Source organism: Pyxicephalus adspersus, chromosome 6, assembly GCF_032062135.1.
Source record: "Pyxicephalus adspersus chromosome 6, UCB_Pads_2.0, whole genome shotgun sequence".
Taxonomy (NCBI): Eukaryota; Metazoa; Chordata; class Amphibia; order Anura; family Pyxicephalidae; genus Pyxicephalus; species Pyxicephalus adspersus.
This window is the reverse complement of record NC_092863.1, coordinates 90065757-90084866: the sequence shown is the minus strand read 5'-3', so window position 1 is coordinate 90084866 and position 19110 is coordinate 90065757. Positions and strand designations below refer to the sequence as shown.

At 42.2% G+C, this 19110-nt stretch overlaps 1 protein-coding gene across 1 annotated transcript in view; it reads left to right on the top strand.

The window, feature by feature from the left end:
• The first annotated feature begins 7680 nt into the window (after positions 1-7680).
• MTMR12 (myotubularin related protein 12) overlaps positions 7681-19110 on the top strand; it is a 48121-nt gene continuing 36691 nt past the window's right edge. The window contains exon 1 of the mRNA XM_072416559.1: positions 7681-7815. Within this exon, the coding sequence (XP_072272660.1) occupies positions 7741-7815 (75 nt within the window). The 5' untranslated portion in view covers positions 7681-7740. The remainder of the gene's footprint in view (positions 7816-19110) is intronic.

The window sequence follows — 19110 nt, the reverse complement described above, 5'->3', positions numbered from 1 at the left end:
GACAGCCAGACTTGGGAATTCAGTCCACTTGTTGTCCTGTCTAAGATCACTTCTCCCGATTCTCTAACCCAGTTGTCCATTTTTCTTGCTTTCAAATTGCCTTCAGTGTTTACTTGTTGCTCCAACTATTCTATAGCTTAACAGATGCCATTCTTACAAGAAAACTATTTTATCCAATTTATCTGTCAGTGGATTTAACACATTGGCTGTGTGGTATAACTGTATGTATGTATATATATATATATATATATATATATATGTGTATGTATGTATATGTGTGTGTGTATATATATATATTCAGGAGTTGGATGCATTTAGCGATTTCCAAGTGGAAGCAAAACGAAAATATCTAACTACAGAATCAGATGCGACCAGTGTTACAGACCATTTTAATCTTATTGCGGCACTGCATAATGTATGAGCAAGCTTTGTATTGATCAATACTTGGCTGCCAGGGGACACAGCATAGTTTTTAAGAACCCGTTTTTAATATTTGCATGCACAGACGTACCACACATAGTTGGTCAACCAACCTCTCTTCTTAAAATAAAGTGTGTAACAGCAATATTTACATGATTAAATACCTTCTATTCTCTGTAACAATATAAAACAAGTAGCAGACATTTTCATCCATGTAAACATGTTGACTTTTCTATGTAATGTAATTACTTCTGTACACAAGTTTCCACTTATTTTCTTAAGCAGCTTTCAATGCAAGAGCTCAGATAAACCAAAAGTCCATAACAAGCAATCTTTTACTTTCTCAGTGAAATAAAAGCCACCTGCTGATTTTCATTAAATAAAAATAAAACACTCTTGGATGGCAAACACAAATACAGTCTGCACACAAAGAAAAACATATTTCCAAATATATATATATATTTATAAATATATATATATATATTATGTATATATAATTAGCCTTGATTGGGTTTCCTTCAAAAACTTAGTATACTGAATAAATATATCCAAAGTCTCCTAGATTGTAAGCTCTTCGGGGGCAGGGTCATTTCCTCCTGTGTCATTATCTGTAACTGTCTGTAATTTGCAACCCCTATTTAATATACAGCACTGCATATTATGTTGGCGCTATAATAAATCCTGTTTATTAATATTAATAAAAAAATTAATAACAATAATAAAAAGTCAACACTAAACACTAAAGGAGTCTACATTAGGAAGATCCATTCTATTAGCCCGGGTGGCCATTAAGTTGGTGTTCCATTTTTCCATCTATTGCTGTTCTAGTGACCCATTTGGAGAGATTTGGTCTCAGTTCCTGTAAAGTAATTGGAAATCTCCTCAGTGGGACACTGATAACAAGGAAACAATTGATAGGGATATATTTTCAAAGCAATGTTGACATGGCTATTGTTCTGCACCTACATGTATTAAAAATGGTGCTCCCTTGCCTTATTGGGCCTAATTGATTAAGCTATCTAAGGCTGGAGAGGATACACTTTCATCATTGAAGCTGGAACGTATTTCTTCAAAGTAATTTGCTATTTGTTAGCAAATTTTTTGAATCCTGGACCAGATCTATTCCAGGTTTGCTGGATCTCCCAGTATCACTGATGAAAGTGTATCCTCTCCAGCCTTGGGAAGCTTCAATAAATCAGGCCTATAGCATCTAATGCTCTTATGTCTAAGCAGTGCAATACTTAGCCATAGACAAGGTCTGCATTTGGCTGTAAGGTGAACTCAAACCTGTTTGCTTTCTATGTAACTTTCAAGCCAGAAGCAGACCTGGCACCCGGGGGATTGGAGCTGGTAATGTATGTAAGAGGCAGTAAGTGTATTTAATTAATGGTCCATGCCTGATAGGGAGTTTCATTAACTTTTCTATATATAAAGTTTCAATACATGAAATGTGTATGCATTTCTTTTAAACTACAAATATGTTTAAACTATCTCAATCTCTATCTTAAATGAAAATATAAAAGTGTCTGTACACACTTTATCTTTGTGCCAAAATGTTCCTTCTATTTCAATAGTAATTATTTAATGATTTGATTATTGTAACCCTCAGATACAGATGGAAGAGTGTCCCGGAATTATTTTCACTGAAGACATTGTTATGCCCTATGCTTCTTTTCATACAGCAAAATTGCTGCAAGTTATGTACTTTGTTTGCTTATGATTTTTCTGTTTGTGTAAGATGGTCAATGCAAATCCCCCTCCGGATTCTGGGAAGCCAAAGGGGAAAGGAAAGAAATGCATGAAATACTTTCCGCTGACTTCTCCATATAACAGCATCTCCCTTCCTGAGTTGTAATGTTTTAGGAGGGATCTATGTTTAGCTGTGCTCTATGAAAGAGGGTATTGTAACACCTGTAAATAGAGTACAGGAGGACTGGGTTATGCAGGGGCTAACTTCTCAGCTCCGTCTGTAAAGCAATGCTCAGCATTATCTACCCATTTGTACCAAAAATGGATTTTGGGAAGGAACAGAGCATTGATCACCAAAATTATTTAGCATTCATATATAATGTTAGTGACTTGGAAGATGCTGTACAATATGAGCAGGGGCATGTAGCTGCTACACTTTACACCTGATTTGTTATTATAGACTTGATAGAGAATGCAAAGTCTTTTAATGTTAACTTAATTATACATTACACATTATCTACAATGTATTACTATCTACAGAAAAAGATGGGTAGGCAAGTTTGGAAATATGGATTTTGAGTGCTCTTTTTAAATGAGCAGAAAGTAGGCGCAAGCCGGATGGGAGGAGGAAGACCATTCCAGGGAATTGGGGCAGCTTTAGAAAAGTCTTGGAGCAGTGTGTGTGAAGAGGTTATGAGTGAGGAAGTCATTAGTAGGTCATTGGGGAAAGAAGAGAGTGGCTGAAGGAGTGTTTTGTTACAAGGTTAGAGAGTTAAGTTGAACAAAACTGTGGAGGGATTTAAAGGCAAAGTACAGGAGCTTGAATTTCATTTTAGGGTGAAATGGAAGCCAATGAAGAGAACTATAAAGAAGGGCAGCAGTGGAGTGGGGTGGAGCAAGAGGAGTGGTGGGAAGGATGGATGAGTCTGGCTGCAGCGTTCATTATAGATTATAGAGAAGAGAGTTGGGTTAGTGGAATACCAGGGAGGATGATGTTACAGTAGTCCGTATGATTGCTTATTTATCCTAATGTTGATCCATTAAGCTCAATGACCTCTGAAAAAGAGTGAACAGTTTTTCTTTTTGTTTTTCATTTCAACATTTGTTTGCAATATTTTCCAACAGGATAAATGGCCTTATTATTGTCTTCTATGTTCTAAAACTGGCCAAATATTAGTTTAATAGTACCTATAGCAGAGAAAGTGGTGGAAACTCTTCCCAAATCTTCATACCCCGCTTCACTCATTTGCCTGATGAGAAATCTGTAGAAGATACAGGCACCCACAGACAGGACTGGTTTTGGAGTAAGGCGAATCGGACAATTGCCCAGGGCCCAGGTTTGCTGAAGAGCTTTTTCTCTTTGTCAGATATCCACCAAGGGTTCACCTCATGCCATCAAGATTCAATTTTTTATTTTTGAAACTCTAGGACTATTTGTTAAATTACAGCAGGCAGAACCTTCCACATAGTATTCTGTTGAAAAAAATTGGTGCAAAGAAGGTAAGAAGATCTCTATAAACAAAAGAGAACGAGATATGAACTTTTAATGACATTTGATTAAAATTGTTGCACTATATGTAGTGTTATTTTTTTTCCCTTCTGAACCTACTAGCAGTTTCATGGTCACTACACTAAAAAAATTAAATAGGTAACAGACTGCAAAAGAAGTTTAATACTTACCAGTATATAAAAAAATGTAATAAAATACCAGGGTTTGTTTTGGTTTTCATTGTTAGAACTTCTAGTTTTCTGTACAAATAGATCTGGAAATTGGTATCACTTCTTGTTTCATTGTAACCTTCCTTTCACTTCCTCTACACCTGCTCTGATATCATCCAGCCATGACACCCCAGTCTGAGTATATGTATCTGATTTTGAAGTGTTTCCTGGGTAAGTATGCCCAGCTACTCATTGCCTTTACTAGTCTAGAGTTTCCAAAATATGGTGGTTGATGTGTGGTACAGCATCTGCAGCTGTTGTTGGGACTTGCAGCACCACATTATCTGGACATCTGCAGGCTCTTCTCTTCCATTATTTCTAAACCCACTGAGTGTTTACAAGGTGCAGGTTCCTCTGCAGGGGTATCTCCTTCTCCCATCATACCTATAAGGGCTTTTCATTATCCAGGTAAAGCAACCCTGGAGAGGTGAGGATCTACTCCAACAACATATAAGCGGACAAACATTAAAAAGGAGCAGTACACTCATTTTTGTTCTTAGCAAGGCAAGTAGTCAGTATATATATATATATATATATATATATAACACACAGTGTGCAGGAGTCAGTAGTGTGTAACACACAGAGTTCAGGGGTCAGTAGTATAGAACACAGAGAGTGCAGGGGTCAGTAGTAGATAACACACAGAGTGCAGGGGTCAGGAGTATTAAAGAAGAGTGTCGAAGGTCAGTGAAGGTGTACTATATAATGCAAAGTACTTAGGTCAGTGTGTATGCAGTGCTGAGTGTAGGGGAAAAGAGTCAGTACTCTGTAATGCCTTGTGCAGGAGTCAGGAGAAAGTAACGCAAATTGCAAAGGTCTGTAGTGTGTTATGTGGAGTTCAGGGGTCAGTAGTCTATAACACACAGAGTGCAGGGGTCAGTAGTATGTAACATACAGATTGCAGGCGTCAGTAGTATGTAACACGCATATTGCAGTGGTCAGTAGTATGTAACACACAGTGTGCAGGGGTCAGTAGTATATAACACACAGATTGCAGGGGTCAGCAGTATATAACACACAGAGTGCAGGAGTCAGTAGTAGATAACACACAGAGTGCAGAGGCCAGTAGTATGTAACACAGATTGCAGGGGTCAGTAGTATGTAACACACACTGTGCAGGGGTCAGTAGTGTGTAACACACAGAGTGCAGGGGTCAGTAGTTTGTAACATACAGAGTGCAGGGGTCGGTAGTATGTAACACACAGAGTAGAGGGGTCAGTAGTATATAACACACAGAGTAGAGGGGTCAGTAGTATATAACACACAGAGTAGAGAAGTCAGTAGTGTGTAACACGCGGAGTGCAGGGGTCAGTAGTAGATAACACACAGAGTGCATGGGTCAGTAGTGTTTTAGAGTACTGAAGTTGGTGGGTGTGTAGTGCAGAGCGCAGTGATGAAGAATCAGTCAGTGCAATGCTCCACAGAGAGGGTCAAGAGTGTATATAATGGATAGTGGTCAGGAAGAGAAAGAGTCAAGTGCAGGGGTTAGGAGTATGTAAAAAAGAGTGCCGAAGGTCAGTGAATGTGTAATGTATGATGCAAATTACTTAGGTCAGTGTGTATGCAGTGCTGAGTGTAGGGGAAAAGAGTCAGTACTGTGTAATGCTGTGTGCAGGAGTCAGGAGAAAGTAACGCAAATAGCAAAGGTCTGTAGTGTGTTATGTGTAGTTCAGGGGTCAGAAGTATGTAACAGAATGCAAAGACCTGTAGTATGTTGTAATGCAGAATTCAGGGGTCACCATTGTGTACACAGAGTGTAGGGGTCAGTAGTGTATAATGCAGAGTTATGTGGTCAGAAGTACAAAATCCAGAAGTACAAAACCCAAGAAGTTGGGAGGGGAAAAATCATAATGGCATGAGGTTTTAGGGATGGATCACAAATTTCAGAGGCCAGTAGTGTGTAATAATGGACTTGTAGAAAAGTATATAACACAGAGTGTAGAGGTCTGCAGTGCGTAATGCAGAGTGCAGGATTTATTACGCAGAGTGCAGGGGTCGGTGGCATATGTAATGCACAAGTGAACAAACTGGGAGGAGGTAATGCAGAGTGCAGGGGTCAGGAGTATGAAAGGGGCAGTAGTGTGTAAGTAGCAGTAATGAACCAACACAAAGTTCAGTTTGTCAGTGAGTTTTCTTTTTATCAATATCCATTCTAATATTAAACGAATGGCATTTAAAAGCTGTACACTACAGGGACATGCATCAATCCACAAAAAAAAATTAAAAAGAAATTAGGGGGGCATAGAAGGTCTTTCAATGTATCTTTAAAGAAGAACTAAAGCCAAAACTGCCTAAAACAAAAAAAAAAAAATCCACTTACCTTCAATCCCGCAGGGCCAGTCTGATCCATCCGGAGGTCTCTTCCATCGGGTCCTGCGTCACCCCGGCATCCGTACGCGAGCCAGTGCACCGGGCGTTGCCATCTTCTTCGCTTCTTCCTACGTCACCCGACCCAGGCGCGAGATCAGGTGACTTAGGTTGGTCAAACGAACTTGCAGATCTCACTGGCAAATTTATTTTTCCAACAAAAAGGCTCCTTCTGTGCATGCCCGAGATACCCAGGCATGCGCAAAAGGAGCACCCAAGATGCCTGACGTAGGTATCCTGGGAGGCTTTGCACTCCCATTCATTCTCGATTTCCTAGGTGGGTGGTGTGGCACAAAAAAAACGAATTTTTACTTAACGTAAAGTGTTGTCCACCATTTTCTGAGCTTAGGTACGCTTTAAGGCAAATATTAAAAAATGTGCCAATCACTTAAATGACGTTTTAAATGTTTTAGAGGGGCCCTAAAGCTGTTTATAATATTCTAGCAACTGTGTATACTGGGAGCACATACTTAGCTGTGCATTTCTACAATTTATTTTACAATTAGCTTACAGCAAGTGCAGTCCAATATGATTCATGGCAGTAAAAAAGCTTATGGACCTGGATTGATGGGTGCGAGCCGGCAGCTACAACCCATCTAAAGTTTACTCCAGGTAAACATGCCATGTTGTACACATGGCCAGTGGCAAAACAAATCATGTGGCGTATCATGTGACCATTTCTTTTCTCTGTATGCAGAAGCCCTGCCTCTCCCTCTAGGCCTGCCTGACATTTTATGATGATAAGAAGTATAGAGCTAAACTTATATATACACACATCAGATGATCGCTGCCTGAGACCAACCGTTTACGTTAAAATGTAGCATGTGCACAGCTGGCCCATGACATTGTACATCAATTCTCTCTGGTGGATTGATGAACAATCACTGTACTTTCCTAAGTAGGAAACCCCTCTCCCCTCTCTATACAACAGAGTATCCCCCTTCATTTGTGTAATATTTCCCCCACTTCCTAGATTATAAGCTCTTCGGGGCAGGGTCCTCTCCTCCTGTGTCACTGTCTGTAATTGTCTGTCATTTGCAACCCATATATAATGTACAGCGCTGCGTAATATGTTGGCGCTATATAAATCCTGTTTAATATTAATAATATTAATAATAACTTTATTTAATATTATTAATAATAATAATAACAATAATAATAATAATAGCAGCGCTGGCTAGTGGCCATGATCAGAATGTTAGCCCAGGTAAGGCATTAAAGATAGAAATGTTCTCCTAGCAAACTCCTCCATGTCACTACAAAGCAATGACACAGAATTGCTGACCCCGCCCACTACAATCAGGAACAGCTCAGCCAATCAGAAGTCACATCCTGACCGTAGGGATGCAAACAATCACTGCAGATTGGCAGCGCGTTTGCCCAATCATCTGGCCATTCTTAGCAGACGTCAGACACAGGGGAGGGAGCTCGTGCTCTCCGCCCCTTAGCTAGTAGTCTGGTGACAGCCAATGACAGCGGCGATGGGTGTGGCTTATGTATCCGCTGTAGAGGGAGCGCCAGGCAGGGAGCTGAGAGAGCCGGGACATGCTGGGGCTCGGAGCCGGAGGGGCGGCCAAGTCCCCCAAGCAGCCGTCCTTCGTGTCCTACCTGACTCCGGAGGTGAGTGAGCGGGGGCGGGGTGACAGACCGGACCTTACTGCTCTGACCCGGTGCCAGCATCACTCTCCTTCCTGTGTCACAGTGCCAACCATTCCAGTCAGACTTTACCCCACCGGGGTATCACACAGCTGTGCTAATGTCAGCGTGCCAAACTACCCCAATGTCATGATGTGCCCTGCCAGCCACCTCCTGCTGTACCCTGCCACTGTGTGCCCCTATCCCTCTAACTACCCCTTCCTGTACCCTGCCACTGTGTGCCCCCTCCCCTGCCAACTACCCCTCCCTGCCACTGTGTGCCCCCCATCCCCGCTAACTACCCCACCCTGTACCCTGGCACCGTGTGCCCCTCATTTCTGCTAGCTACCCCTCCTTGTTCTCTGCCACCATGTGACCCCCATCCCTGCAAAATACCCCCTTTGTGTATTCAGTCACTGTGTGCCCCTTTTCCTCTAAATACCCCTCTCTGTACCTCTATGTGCCCCCTTACCCTGGACTCTACCTCTATGTGCCCAGTATCCCTGGCCTTTCCTGTCAGTCACTTCCCTTGTGCACCCTGCTGGACACTGCCGCGGCATGCCTTCTAATGCTGCCAGTCTATACCAATCCCCAGACTTCCTGTACACTGCCAGTGTGTGCCCACTGTGAATCTGAACCAGACCCCTATCACCCTGTACTTTGCTGGTCACAGTAACTATTGCCAACTATCATCCTATGCCAGTCACCTCTATCCCATACAATGCCAATCACTGTCACCATGTGCCCACTATCCTTGCCAGGGCTGGTTACTGTCAGTGTACTGCCGGCTGCTTACACTGTGTGCCCACTATACCTAATTGTCTCTGCCAGTCATGCTCTTCATCTGTTCTCCGCTTGTTGGTGTGCTCGAGGTCGGTGCCATCCATGCCAGTCATGCCAGTCATGCCATGCAGCTTCTGGATTTCCTGCTGCCTGGTGCCACTCCATGTATTGTTCATGCCAGTCACTCCCTATGTACTGCCGATCATTGACATCAACATGCCAAGAAAAACGTCTCCTCCTTCCCTCTCTTCCTGTCCTTATTCCCTGAGTATTTTCATTTCTGTGAATCTCACCCGTTCATCCTCTGTGGGCCGTTCACACAGTTCCTCCCACAGACAGACCCCTAGGGAACCCTCTGCTCACACAGACATAACCTCCTATGTGCCTGGCTGTCATATTCATCCTCTGACTCCTCACTATAACATCACTGACCAGGAGAAAGCTGCTATAGGTCAGTGGCTTGGATGGCAGAGGAATGACTGAGCCAGGCAAATTAGCATTTTCAGAAGAAGAGGTTGGCAATGGCACCCCTGATGTTTTTTGCATTCTGTTCAGTGTGATTCCGGCCACACACAAAAATTATTGTTACCATGTGTCTGTGCTAACATGATCAAACATTTACAACAGAAATCTGTAACCCAATATGAGCTGAGCTCTTCTGTTTAGTTTTGTATGGAATGAGGACGGTGTATGCAATGTAAGTGCCAGCGGTCAGGGGAGGGCTTGATGGGTACGCGGTCAGGGGAGGGCTTGTTGGGTGCGCAGTACGCACTCAGGGGAGAGCTTGGTGGGTGCGCCGTAAGCTGTCAGGGGAGGGCAGGGTGAGTGCGCAGTACGCACTCAGGGGAGGGCAGGATGAGTGCGCCGTAAGCTGTCAGGGGAGGGCTTGGTGGGTGCGCCATAGGCGATCAAGGGGGGGCTTGGTGGGTTGTACGCGGTCAGAGAGGGCCTTGGTGGATGCGCCATACGCGGTCAGAGAGGGGCTTGGTGGATGCGGCGTACGCGGTCAGGGAGGGCCTTGGTGGATGCGCCATACGCGGTCAGGGAGGGGCTTGGTGGATGCGCCATACGCGGTCAGGGAGGGGCTTGGTGGGTGCACGGTGCACGGTACGCGGTCAGCGGTGGCCTTGGTGGGTACGCGGTCAGGGAAGGGCTTGGTGGATGCGCCGTACATGGTCATGGGGGTGCTTGGTGGGTGGGTTGTACGTGGCCAGGGCAGGGTTTGGTGGATGAGCTGTACGTGCTCAGGGGAGGGCTTAAAAGGTGCGTCTTTCCAGTAGATACTGATTAATACTTCGCCCAGGAATGGGCAATGTTAAAATTATTAAGCAGTAAACAGCTTCTGCTGTGCCATTCTTTGCATAGCCGGAGACAATTTGATTAGCTATTTTTTTTATTAATGCTTACATCTACACCTTATGCTATGCTTTGTATACATTAGGAGTTCAGGGTCCTCATTTTGCTGTCACTGGCTGTTGATTGGCTATCAGTCAGTTTGGTGGAGGCCCAGTGGTGGACATAGCCAACATTGGGCCCCTGTATTGGCTGTTGAGGTTCCCAGTCCCTCATTCATAGGCACACTTTGAACCTCACCATGACCGCCTCCGGGCACGCTCCTGTACAGCAACAGAACCGCATCATCCACAGCAATACAACACAGCAATGTAAGGTACCCACGGTGTGTTACACCTGGTTTCTCCATCCAGACAGTTGTCTGGATGGAGAAACCAGGTGTAAACGTCCTCCTATTTACTTCTGTGTTAGGAATGCACCTTTAATGTAGATCATCAACATCCCATTGACTTTAATTGAGCAATGCTTTTCAGAGGTTACATTTTACCAAATGCAAATGAGCTTGAATAGCAAACACCCGTGGGTACCTTACATTGCTGTGTTGTATTGCTGTGGATAATGCGGTTCTGTTGCTGTACAGATGAAGGTAAAGGAAGGTGGGCACCTAATTCCTTTAACATGGGGGCCTTTTGGTTATCCATGAGAAAACAAAAAAAAAAAAACCTCAGGTTGCAAATAGTAAACCTAAAATTATACTGGCTAATTCTCTCACACTCATACCCTATACAGGTACCTGCTTGACCTTCCTTAGCTTGAAAATCTAATCGATCCAAAAAGCCTTCTCCAAGGGTTTATTAGTGTGTGGTGCCACTCTTCTTTTTGCTGTGCTGTCACATAGTTAGGAGGGGTGGATCATACATATATTTGTCTGGTAAAATTTTTCTTAATATCTAAGCTCCGGATAAGGAAGGGATTCTTCACTGTAAGGTCTGTGAAAATGTGGAATCATCTCCCTCAGGAATAGTTTTAGCAACTACTATAGATTGCTTTAAGATAAAGCTGGATATTTTTCTAGAAGCACAGAATATAACTGGGGATTAAAGCTTTAAAGTAAAGATAACAGTGACTTTTGATCCAGGGAACATCCGATTGCATCATGGAATTGGGAAGGAATATTTTTTCCCCCGTTGGAGCAAATTGTACCAGGGGTTTTTTCACCTTCCTCTGGATCAACTATGTCCATAGGGTTTTATATCTGGGATATGTTAATTTTCCTAGTGGTTGAACTTGATGGACTTGTGTCTTTTTTTTTTTTACCCCATGTATTTAGGTAACTACATTTTAATGGTGGACCATGACATGTCTTGGTCCATCTGCGTGACAACATGCCACTTCCCCAACCTTTATCATGGGGTTGTGTCTTGTCTGCAGTCATGCAACTCAGCAATTACCCTCCATGCAGAGTCCTTGCAGCGTCATAGAAAAATATAATTAGTAGAAGTGATTGTGCGGTATTGATGTGTCCTGTCACCAAATCTCATTCTGTATATTATAATATGACCTCATTATGAGCGATACACACGATGACAGGATTCTGGGATGTTCTGCAATAAGATACCATGACACCACTTGATAATATTTAGTAAAAACATAAACCTGCAATTTAATTTAATTACAGGTTAGTTCCGGTGTTTGTTACATATCTCCAGGGTTGTGGTGCTTTTGTTTTAGAAACGGCTTGGTAACCGAACATTGGAAGATATTGTTCTGAAATACAACTTGATGATTTTGGCATAGTTAAGAAAAGTATCTGCCTACAGAACAGGGTGTAAGACCTCCTGTTATTTCCCAGCCTGCTCAGAAAATCATAGCTGCTTTGTGACGCACAAATTCTGGGGATTTCTTAAAGCATAACACCAAGGACACTTTATATAATAATGTTTCATTTGTGCAAGCAGTGTAATTATGTTTGATCTGGTATCAGCATTTGCACTAAACAGGATTTATATAGCGCCAACGTGTTATGCAGCGCTGTACATAAAATAGGGGTTGCAAATGACAGACAGATACACACAGTGACTGCTGTATGGAAGGGATGGAGAGTGGGAAGACGAACAAGCAGTAGAAGAAGCCACTCATTTTGTGCTGACATTAAGCATACTGATAGAAAAAGCCAAAGTGGAAGATAAATGAGCCAATCACTGTCCTGTTTCTGCTTTCACTGTACATTCAGAGTCAGATGCAAATCCAGGACAGCCTGGGCTCATAGCAAGTGGGTTCAATAATGCTTGGACATCTTGTGGCAAACAAGAAGTACTGCAGATTTGAGCTTCAGATTGAAAGTGAATATTGCAACGAAAGCAATTTTTTAATCTTGTTGTTTGGCTGGAGTTCTGATTTAGGTTTAGATAAAATTGTTGGTTTTATTGGTTAACTGCTGAACATGAAACAGTACAAAAAGGACCAAAAGAAAAAACAAAACTCTGGAACATTTTATAGATCACTGGGACATTCTCCCCAGTCCCTTTTAGCTGGGCGCACCACCCGGCACTTTTTAGCAACCACCCGAGTGTTTTACAGTGGTTACTGATGGGTTAGGTCACAGGTGCTGCCACCCTCCTATATCTCTTCCCATCTGTGTCATGCTGAAACAAGGAAACGTGCATTTTCTTTCAAGTGGAGCTAAACAAGTCAAAACAATTCTGAGAACCAGGTTTTTTCTTGAAGAAAGCACAAACATTGTCTCCCCTGTTATAGTATATGCTTATCTGCCAGTTTGCAATCTGTGTAAAAAGCTGCACATGCCAGCAATTTGAAATGATTGGAGATCTGAACCTGGAAGACAAGCAGGTGATGATGGCACTGCCTGCAACAGATGGAGGATAGCCGTATTCTCCCCGGCCCCTATCAGCTGGGCGCACCACCAGGCACTATTCAGCGACCACCCGGCTGTTATTGGGATGTTACTGAAGAGTTGGGTCACAATATAGGGGCTGCCACCCACCTACAAATTTTTACCACCCAGCTTAAAAACATTTCTGGGTTCAACACTGGACAGGTGAGTTTATTTAAAAATAAATGTAATCAGGCATGTCAGTTTTATTGCAGAAAGGATTACAATTAGGAACCTGCCTGCCTGCTCTCCATCTGTCAGGCTTTTCTGCGTTTCATTGTCAGGCATCACAAGCATTTTATAATTCACTTGTAAAATGCAGGACATTGTAGGATAAACAGTGCAGCGTCCTGCTGATTTAGGATATCAGTATGCACTTTCTGTTTTAAATGGGGGATACACAGCTCAGTTCATTTAAAGCAGGTCTCTTTATTTTATTACAGAAGGGACATTATCTGTCGCTCTGCAATCGTTATCCTGCCTGCTCACAAATTTTTCTAATCTAGGTTTAGTTCTGTTTTTAAAAATTCCTTCTTCACTACGGTAAATGCTGCTTCAGGTTGCCTCCAGTGTTTTCCAAAGGCCACAGTGCTGAACCATCGCTTTAGAAGATATCATATGACCAAGTGCCCAGGCATAACTATTTATTTCACAAAATCCTCTGTAGTGTATGCTTACTCGCTCCAGCTCTCAGATTTGAGTAAAGCTGCCAGTATACTGTCTAATCTATTAGGACCATAGGCTATTCATGTTAATGAAATTATTGAAACCTGTTCTAAACCATAATGTTTTCAAGCAATAAAACAGTAGGGTATATCTAATTCTTTGGTTAATCAAATGCTGCAGAATGCTGACCCTAAAGCTACGTACACACTTCCAATTATTATCGTTGGAAAACGAACGACGAACGATCCTGCACGATATATACAAACGATCGTATAGCACCGATCCTGCACATAGAGTTAACGACACGATCGTTCGTAGATATTGTACACACAATAGATACGATCGTTTAAGCGATAGAGGAACTATGTGCATGACAGGAAAGTGAACGGACGTTCGTTCATCACGCATGCTCTGAACATGGACGATCAACGAACGACCGTACACACAAACGATGTTCAACGATCGTCGTCCAATCCGATCCGCCGGTCCGGTCGTTCGTTTCCAACGAGTTTCCTCGTTCGTCGGCGTCGTTGGTTACTTTTTTACGAACGATTTTTTGCCCAATCGATCGTTTGTCGTTCGATTGGAACGATAAAAATTGGAAGTGTGTACGCACCTCTACTTCAGTTCTATATGAGTTAACTGGAAGCACTCCCATTGGCTCCCAACTATTTCAGTTGTTATAATAAACACCAGGGAGCGCTCCCATTGGCTCCCAACCATTTTAGTTATAGTAAACAGCACGGAACGCTTTTAATGGTTGACATAGGGATTGAGGGAGAAATTCTGGCTGAAGTAATTCTAGATGTTGTCTGATGTTGGGGTCGAAGGGGAGGTAATATAGGAGAACAATCAGATTGTGGAGTTGCGCACCCAACAACTAATGCTTTGCCAACATAAGACACATCTGCCTTTGCCTAACAGGAAAATGAGTCTGAAAGTAAAGCAGAATGTTAAAGTAACATTTGTTTTTTTTTGCTTGTGTATTGGGGAGATTTTGTTCTATAAGTGATGGTAATTAGGGTAATTAGGGCAGAAAACAGAGTCCATCATTCTACGTAAACTTTAATGGAAACCTGACTGAGGTTTTTACGCTAAAAGGTTTTGGCTGAAGAAGCATTATTGATGAAAATAGAAATGCACAAAATCTTTAACAAATAAAATTAGTTTTTTTTTTTCAATCTCAGGCCTTGTTCTCAGTGGCTTGCTGCCATACATTCTACAGCGCAGGACCAAAATCTTCATAAAGTACAGTACATCCAATAGCACCCATTCCCACTGATAAGCTTTGCTGGAAAATACATTCCCAATGTTTTATTTTAGATATGTTGCCATTTTCCACTCTAGTCAGTTAAACGGGATCATTACAAAAACGCATGGCAGTGAATGTAAAACTGCTGGGTAGCATGCCTTCCTACTACTGTGCATCCACTATACATTATCAAATATAAATCTCTTCATTTGTATGATTTCCACCATTGCTGCTGACATGAGACTCATGCAGGTGGCCACCCTACAAAAAAACATTGCATGCAGCAATTTTATTTTTTTTTAATTTGGTGCATGAACATGTTTCCTCAAAGTAAAATGTTAATCATAGCAGAGATCTTCTTCTTCTGCTTTCTTTATGTCTGTTCAATATATTGTTTAAATCGCCTTTTGCAGGTGCAGGATGTGTGAATGATTAATTTTGACTATTTCCAAGCTGTGACTGTGCAGCTATCGACCAACCATGCCAACATACAGCCAGAAGTTCTCCCTAACATTTGCCAGCCAATGGAAATTCTCTCTGACGTTTACATTTAGGCTACATACATATGTCAGATGATTCTCGTCTGATAATCGCCTCAGGGCTGATATAGGATGAGAATCTGCTGTGTATACAGTGTTTGTTCTTCATGAATCCATCCTGGAAGATCCACAAACAATTGTTATGGAAGTGAAGGGGAGAGAGCACAGCGGGGTGCCACTTTGTCGTTTTACCCCCTCTCCTCTCTATAGAGCAGAATGGCGCTGTATGTACAGCACTTGTTCAGTGTTTGTCGTTGGAAAGGATCATGAAAGATCACATGTGTACACAGCCTTATTGATAGAGCCATGTTGTCATTGTAAACCGTGGATGGGCACCCCTTGGCTGGTGGTTTTTGGGGAGAACTCCTAGCCAAATATCTGTTGATCAAAGAATAGACATCCCAATCTATATTCACTGTTTAGATTGCTTTTATGGGGAGTGACCACTGCTCTGAATCATTCATTGGTGTGTCAGCTTAAACTATTGAGCATTGTAAACATCAGGCAGGAGAAAATGAAAAGGCTCCATCACTTAACCCGGTCCTTTTCATGATTTGGGTGTTTGACCATCCTGGTTGGCAGAGCCTGAATGACCTAACTACGTATGTACACCGCAGTTCATTAATTCCTGGTAGCCAGCTATGCTGCGATCTTACTAAGCTGCACGTTATAAAGAAGATTGCAAACATGAAGATCAGTTTGTTTTATTAATCGCCTGTCCCCTCTGCCCGCTCACAATCTTTTATGTCTTCGGTTTAGTTCCGCTTTACCATAACGCACAACATTGCTTTGCCTGAGCGGTGCTTAGCCTAGCACAATCCTTATCGTTTGGTGATAAGAGCCATGTGACTGTGACCTTGTTGTGCTGCAGGGAGTGGAGATTTCTGTTCTGTCATCCATATACTTGTAGGTCATTGTGAGAACTTGTTACAATGTAACCAGAGAATCTCAAGACTTCTTCACCAGATGTTATCAGGCTGCACACAATAGCATTGCATTGATAATCTGGCACTGAAGTGTTAGCTAGGAATGTCATCCTTCCACTTCTGAATATTTGGTATTGTACGCTTTTCCCACAGCCATGATGTCAGAGCAGCAATTTATGTTACAGAGTAATCTGCTTCTCCTAATTGCTTTCTTTCCACCTGGTACATATACATTTGTTTCATAAGGTAAACACAATTCCAGTGAGCTTGTAACTTTATACTTTTATTAATCTTGGTGTATAAAGCGCCAACATATTACACAGTGCTGCACAATACATAGGGGCTGCAGATCCCAAGCCTGCAGGTAGAAACAATGACACGGGGGGAGGAGGAGAGGACCCAACAGAGCTTACATTCTTAGACCACGTACACACATGCAATAATTGTCGTTGACGACCGATCGTCCGATAATCGTTAACAAAAAAGTGCACAACGACCCTGATGAACGAGGATTTTCGCTGGAAACGGACCGTCCCGGTGGATCTGATTAGGCAACGATCGTTTGCAATCTATTGTGTGTACGGTAGTTCAGTGATCGTGGATGATTCTGCAATACACTTTCTTCTTTACATGTCACTTCCTGCATTGTTCATACAATCGTATCTAGCGTGTGTACATTATTGGTGGATTATATTTGAACCATCATATTGTTACAGCATGTACAGAATTGTGCACAATTGCACGATCGTTCAAAATTATCATGCATAATCGTTGATCTGTCGTTAGTCGTTCGTTTTCTAAAGACAATTATTGCACGTGTCTACCCTAGCCCAGGAGGTGGGGGAGTGTAGTACCTTGCACCAAGATATCATGTTATGAAACGGAGGAAAGCTTTGTTTGTTGCTTTGCCTTCAAATCTCTCCACAGTTCTTGTCCCACTTACCTTTCTGACCTGGTCGAAAAATACCCCCCTAGCCACTCTCTTCGCTCCTCCAATGACCTACTAATGACTTCCTCACTCATAACCTCATCACATGCATTTAAAGATCACTTAAAACCCATCTTTTCAAACTTGCTTACCCATCTTCCTCTGTCTCTTAAACTACCCCCCATCACTCTATATCCTCCCTCCTGTTGTGTGTTATTTCCCCCAGCTCGTAGATTGTAAGCTCTTTGGGGCAGGGTCCTCCTGTGTCACTGCCTGTATCTGTGTCATTTGCAACCCCTATTTTAATTTACAGTGCTGAGTAATATGTTGGCGCTATATAAATCCAATTTAATAATAATAATAATATGCAACAAATGCAGTGCAGTACAGTAAGTGTTGTCACCCTAAGTCAAGAGGTGAAAGAGCCTAAAAAAATATAGACACCACATCTAATACTGGCGAGCTGAAATTTATTAGATTCTTGATTTTGTGTTTAGATACATTTCTATGGGAGTTATTGCTGGAGTTTTGTAGAGTTGGTACACACCGGCAGATTGCGACTCCCAAATGATCGGATCTGAAAGCATTCAGCAGGTGACAGGTTGTAGGAGATCTCAGGGTCCCTATCTTTTGTGAACAGATAAGGTGTTCTTGTAAATATCAATCGAAAGTCCAAAAATTGTTTCCATTATACAAATGATTTAGTACACCTGGTTGGAATTCTGTTTTCATATTTATTGAGTAAATATAGAACTTAATCTATATTTATACTATGTCCACAGCTCAGTGTATTAGCGTGGTGGTCAGAGGAAGAATTCCTCTTACATTGCTGGCCGTTGGGAAGAATGTTACCCTTAAAGATCATTGGTGTCACCTAAACTTACCTGAGAGGTACAAACTGCTCATTGCTTAAGGAACCCCTAGCAATCTCTGCAGGAACCCTGGTTGAGAAAAACTCTATTATAATGGATTTGTTTGGAACTTTTAACTAGTTTTAAGGACATGACACACCTATGGCATCACAGAGCACAGGTATGACCACATCCGGGACGTATCTGTTCCACCACCATTGATGTGAGATTATCTCCCAGTCCATCAGAGGTAGAAGCACAGATGTGGTCGGGCACTTTCTCTCATTTATTGTCAGCCTGAGAAGGTTTGTAGAAGGTTGTTGTTTCAGATTGTGAAAGTTCTTTATCCTGGCAGGACCTGTTTGCCAAGTTACTGTAGACAGGTGTGGTCGAGGGCCGGGCCTGATTGATGTGCCTCAAGAACATCAGACGGGCAGATCTAGGAGTACAAACTGATGCTTTATTATATTGTTTCTTATTTTCTATGTTGTGACAATTAGCTAAGGTTCTGCTGATCACGTGATGTTTATTGTAAACTGAGATTAGACTAAAAGCTCTGGGTGTCTTGGTGCAGACATATACATAAAGAGTCTCCCAGATTAGTAGTAATCTCAAAGTTTAAATTTATTCTGCTTACATTTTGCCAATTCATTCTTTTCTCTCTTATCAAACATCAAGCAATCTTTCTGTTTTCATTTTATGCCATATATAAATACAACTTTGCCATTACCAGGTCACTGTGTCTTTCTATGCAACGCCGGTGGGGGGTCTAGCAGGGTGCTGCACATTGTCATTTAAAATGTATCAAAACCAAGATATGGCAGATGTTTTTTCCCAGGGTAGTTACTCTAAAGCTGCGTACACACGTCCAATTTTTATCGTTGGAAATGAACGACGAACGACCGATTGGCCAAAAATCGTTCGTAAAAAAAGTAACCAACGACGCCGACGAACGAGGATAGTCGTTCGAAATGAACGACCGGACTGGCAGATCGGATTGGACGACGATCGTTGACCATCTATCGTGTGTACGGTCGTTCAGTGATCATGCATGTTCTGAGCATGCGCGATGAACGAACGTTCGATCGATACAGGCTGTATTGTGTATATGAGTGTGTGTGTGTGTGTATGTATATATGTGTATATATA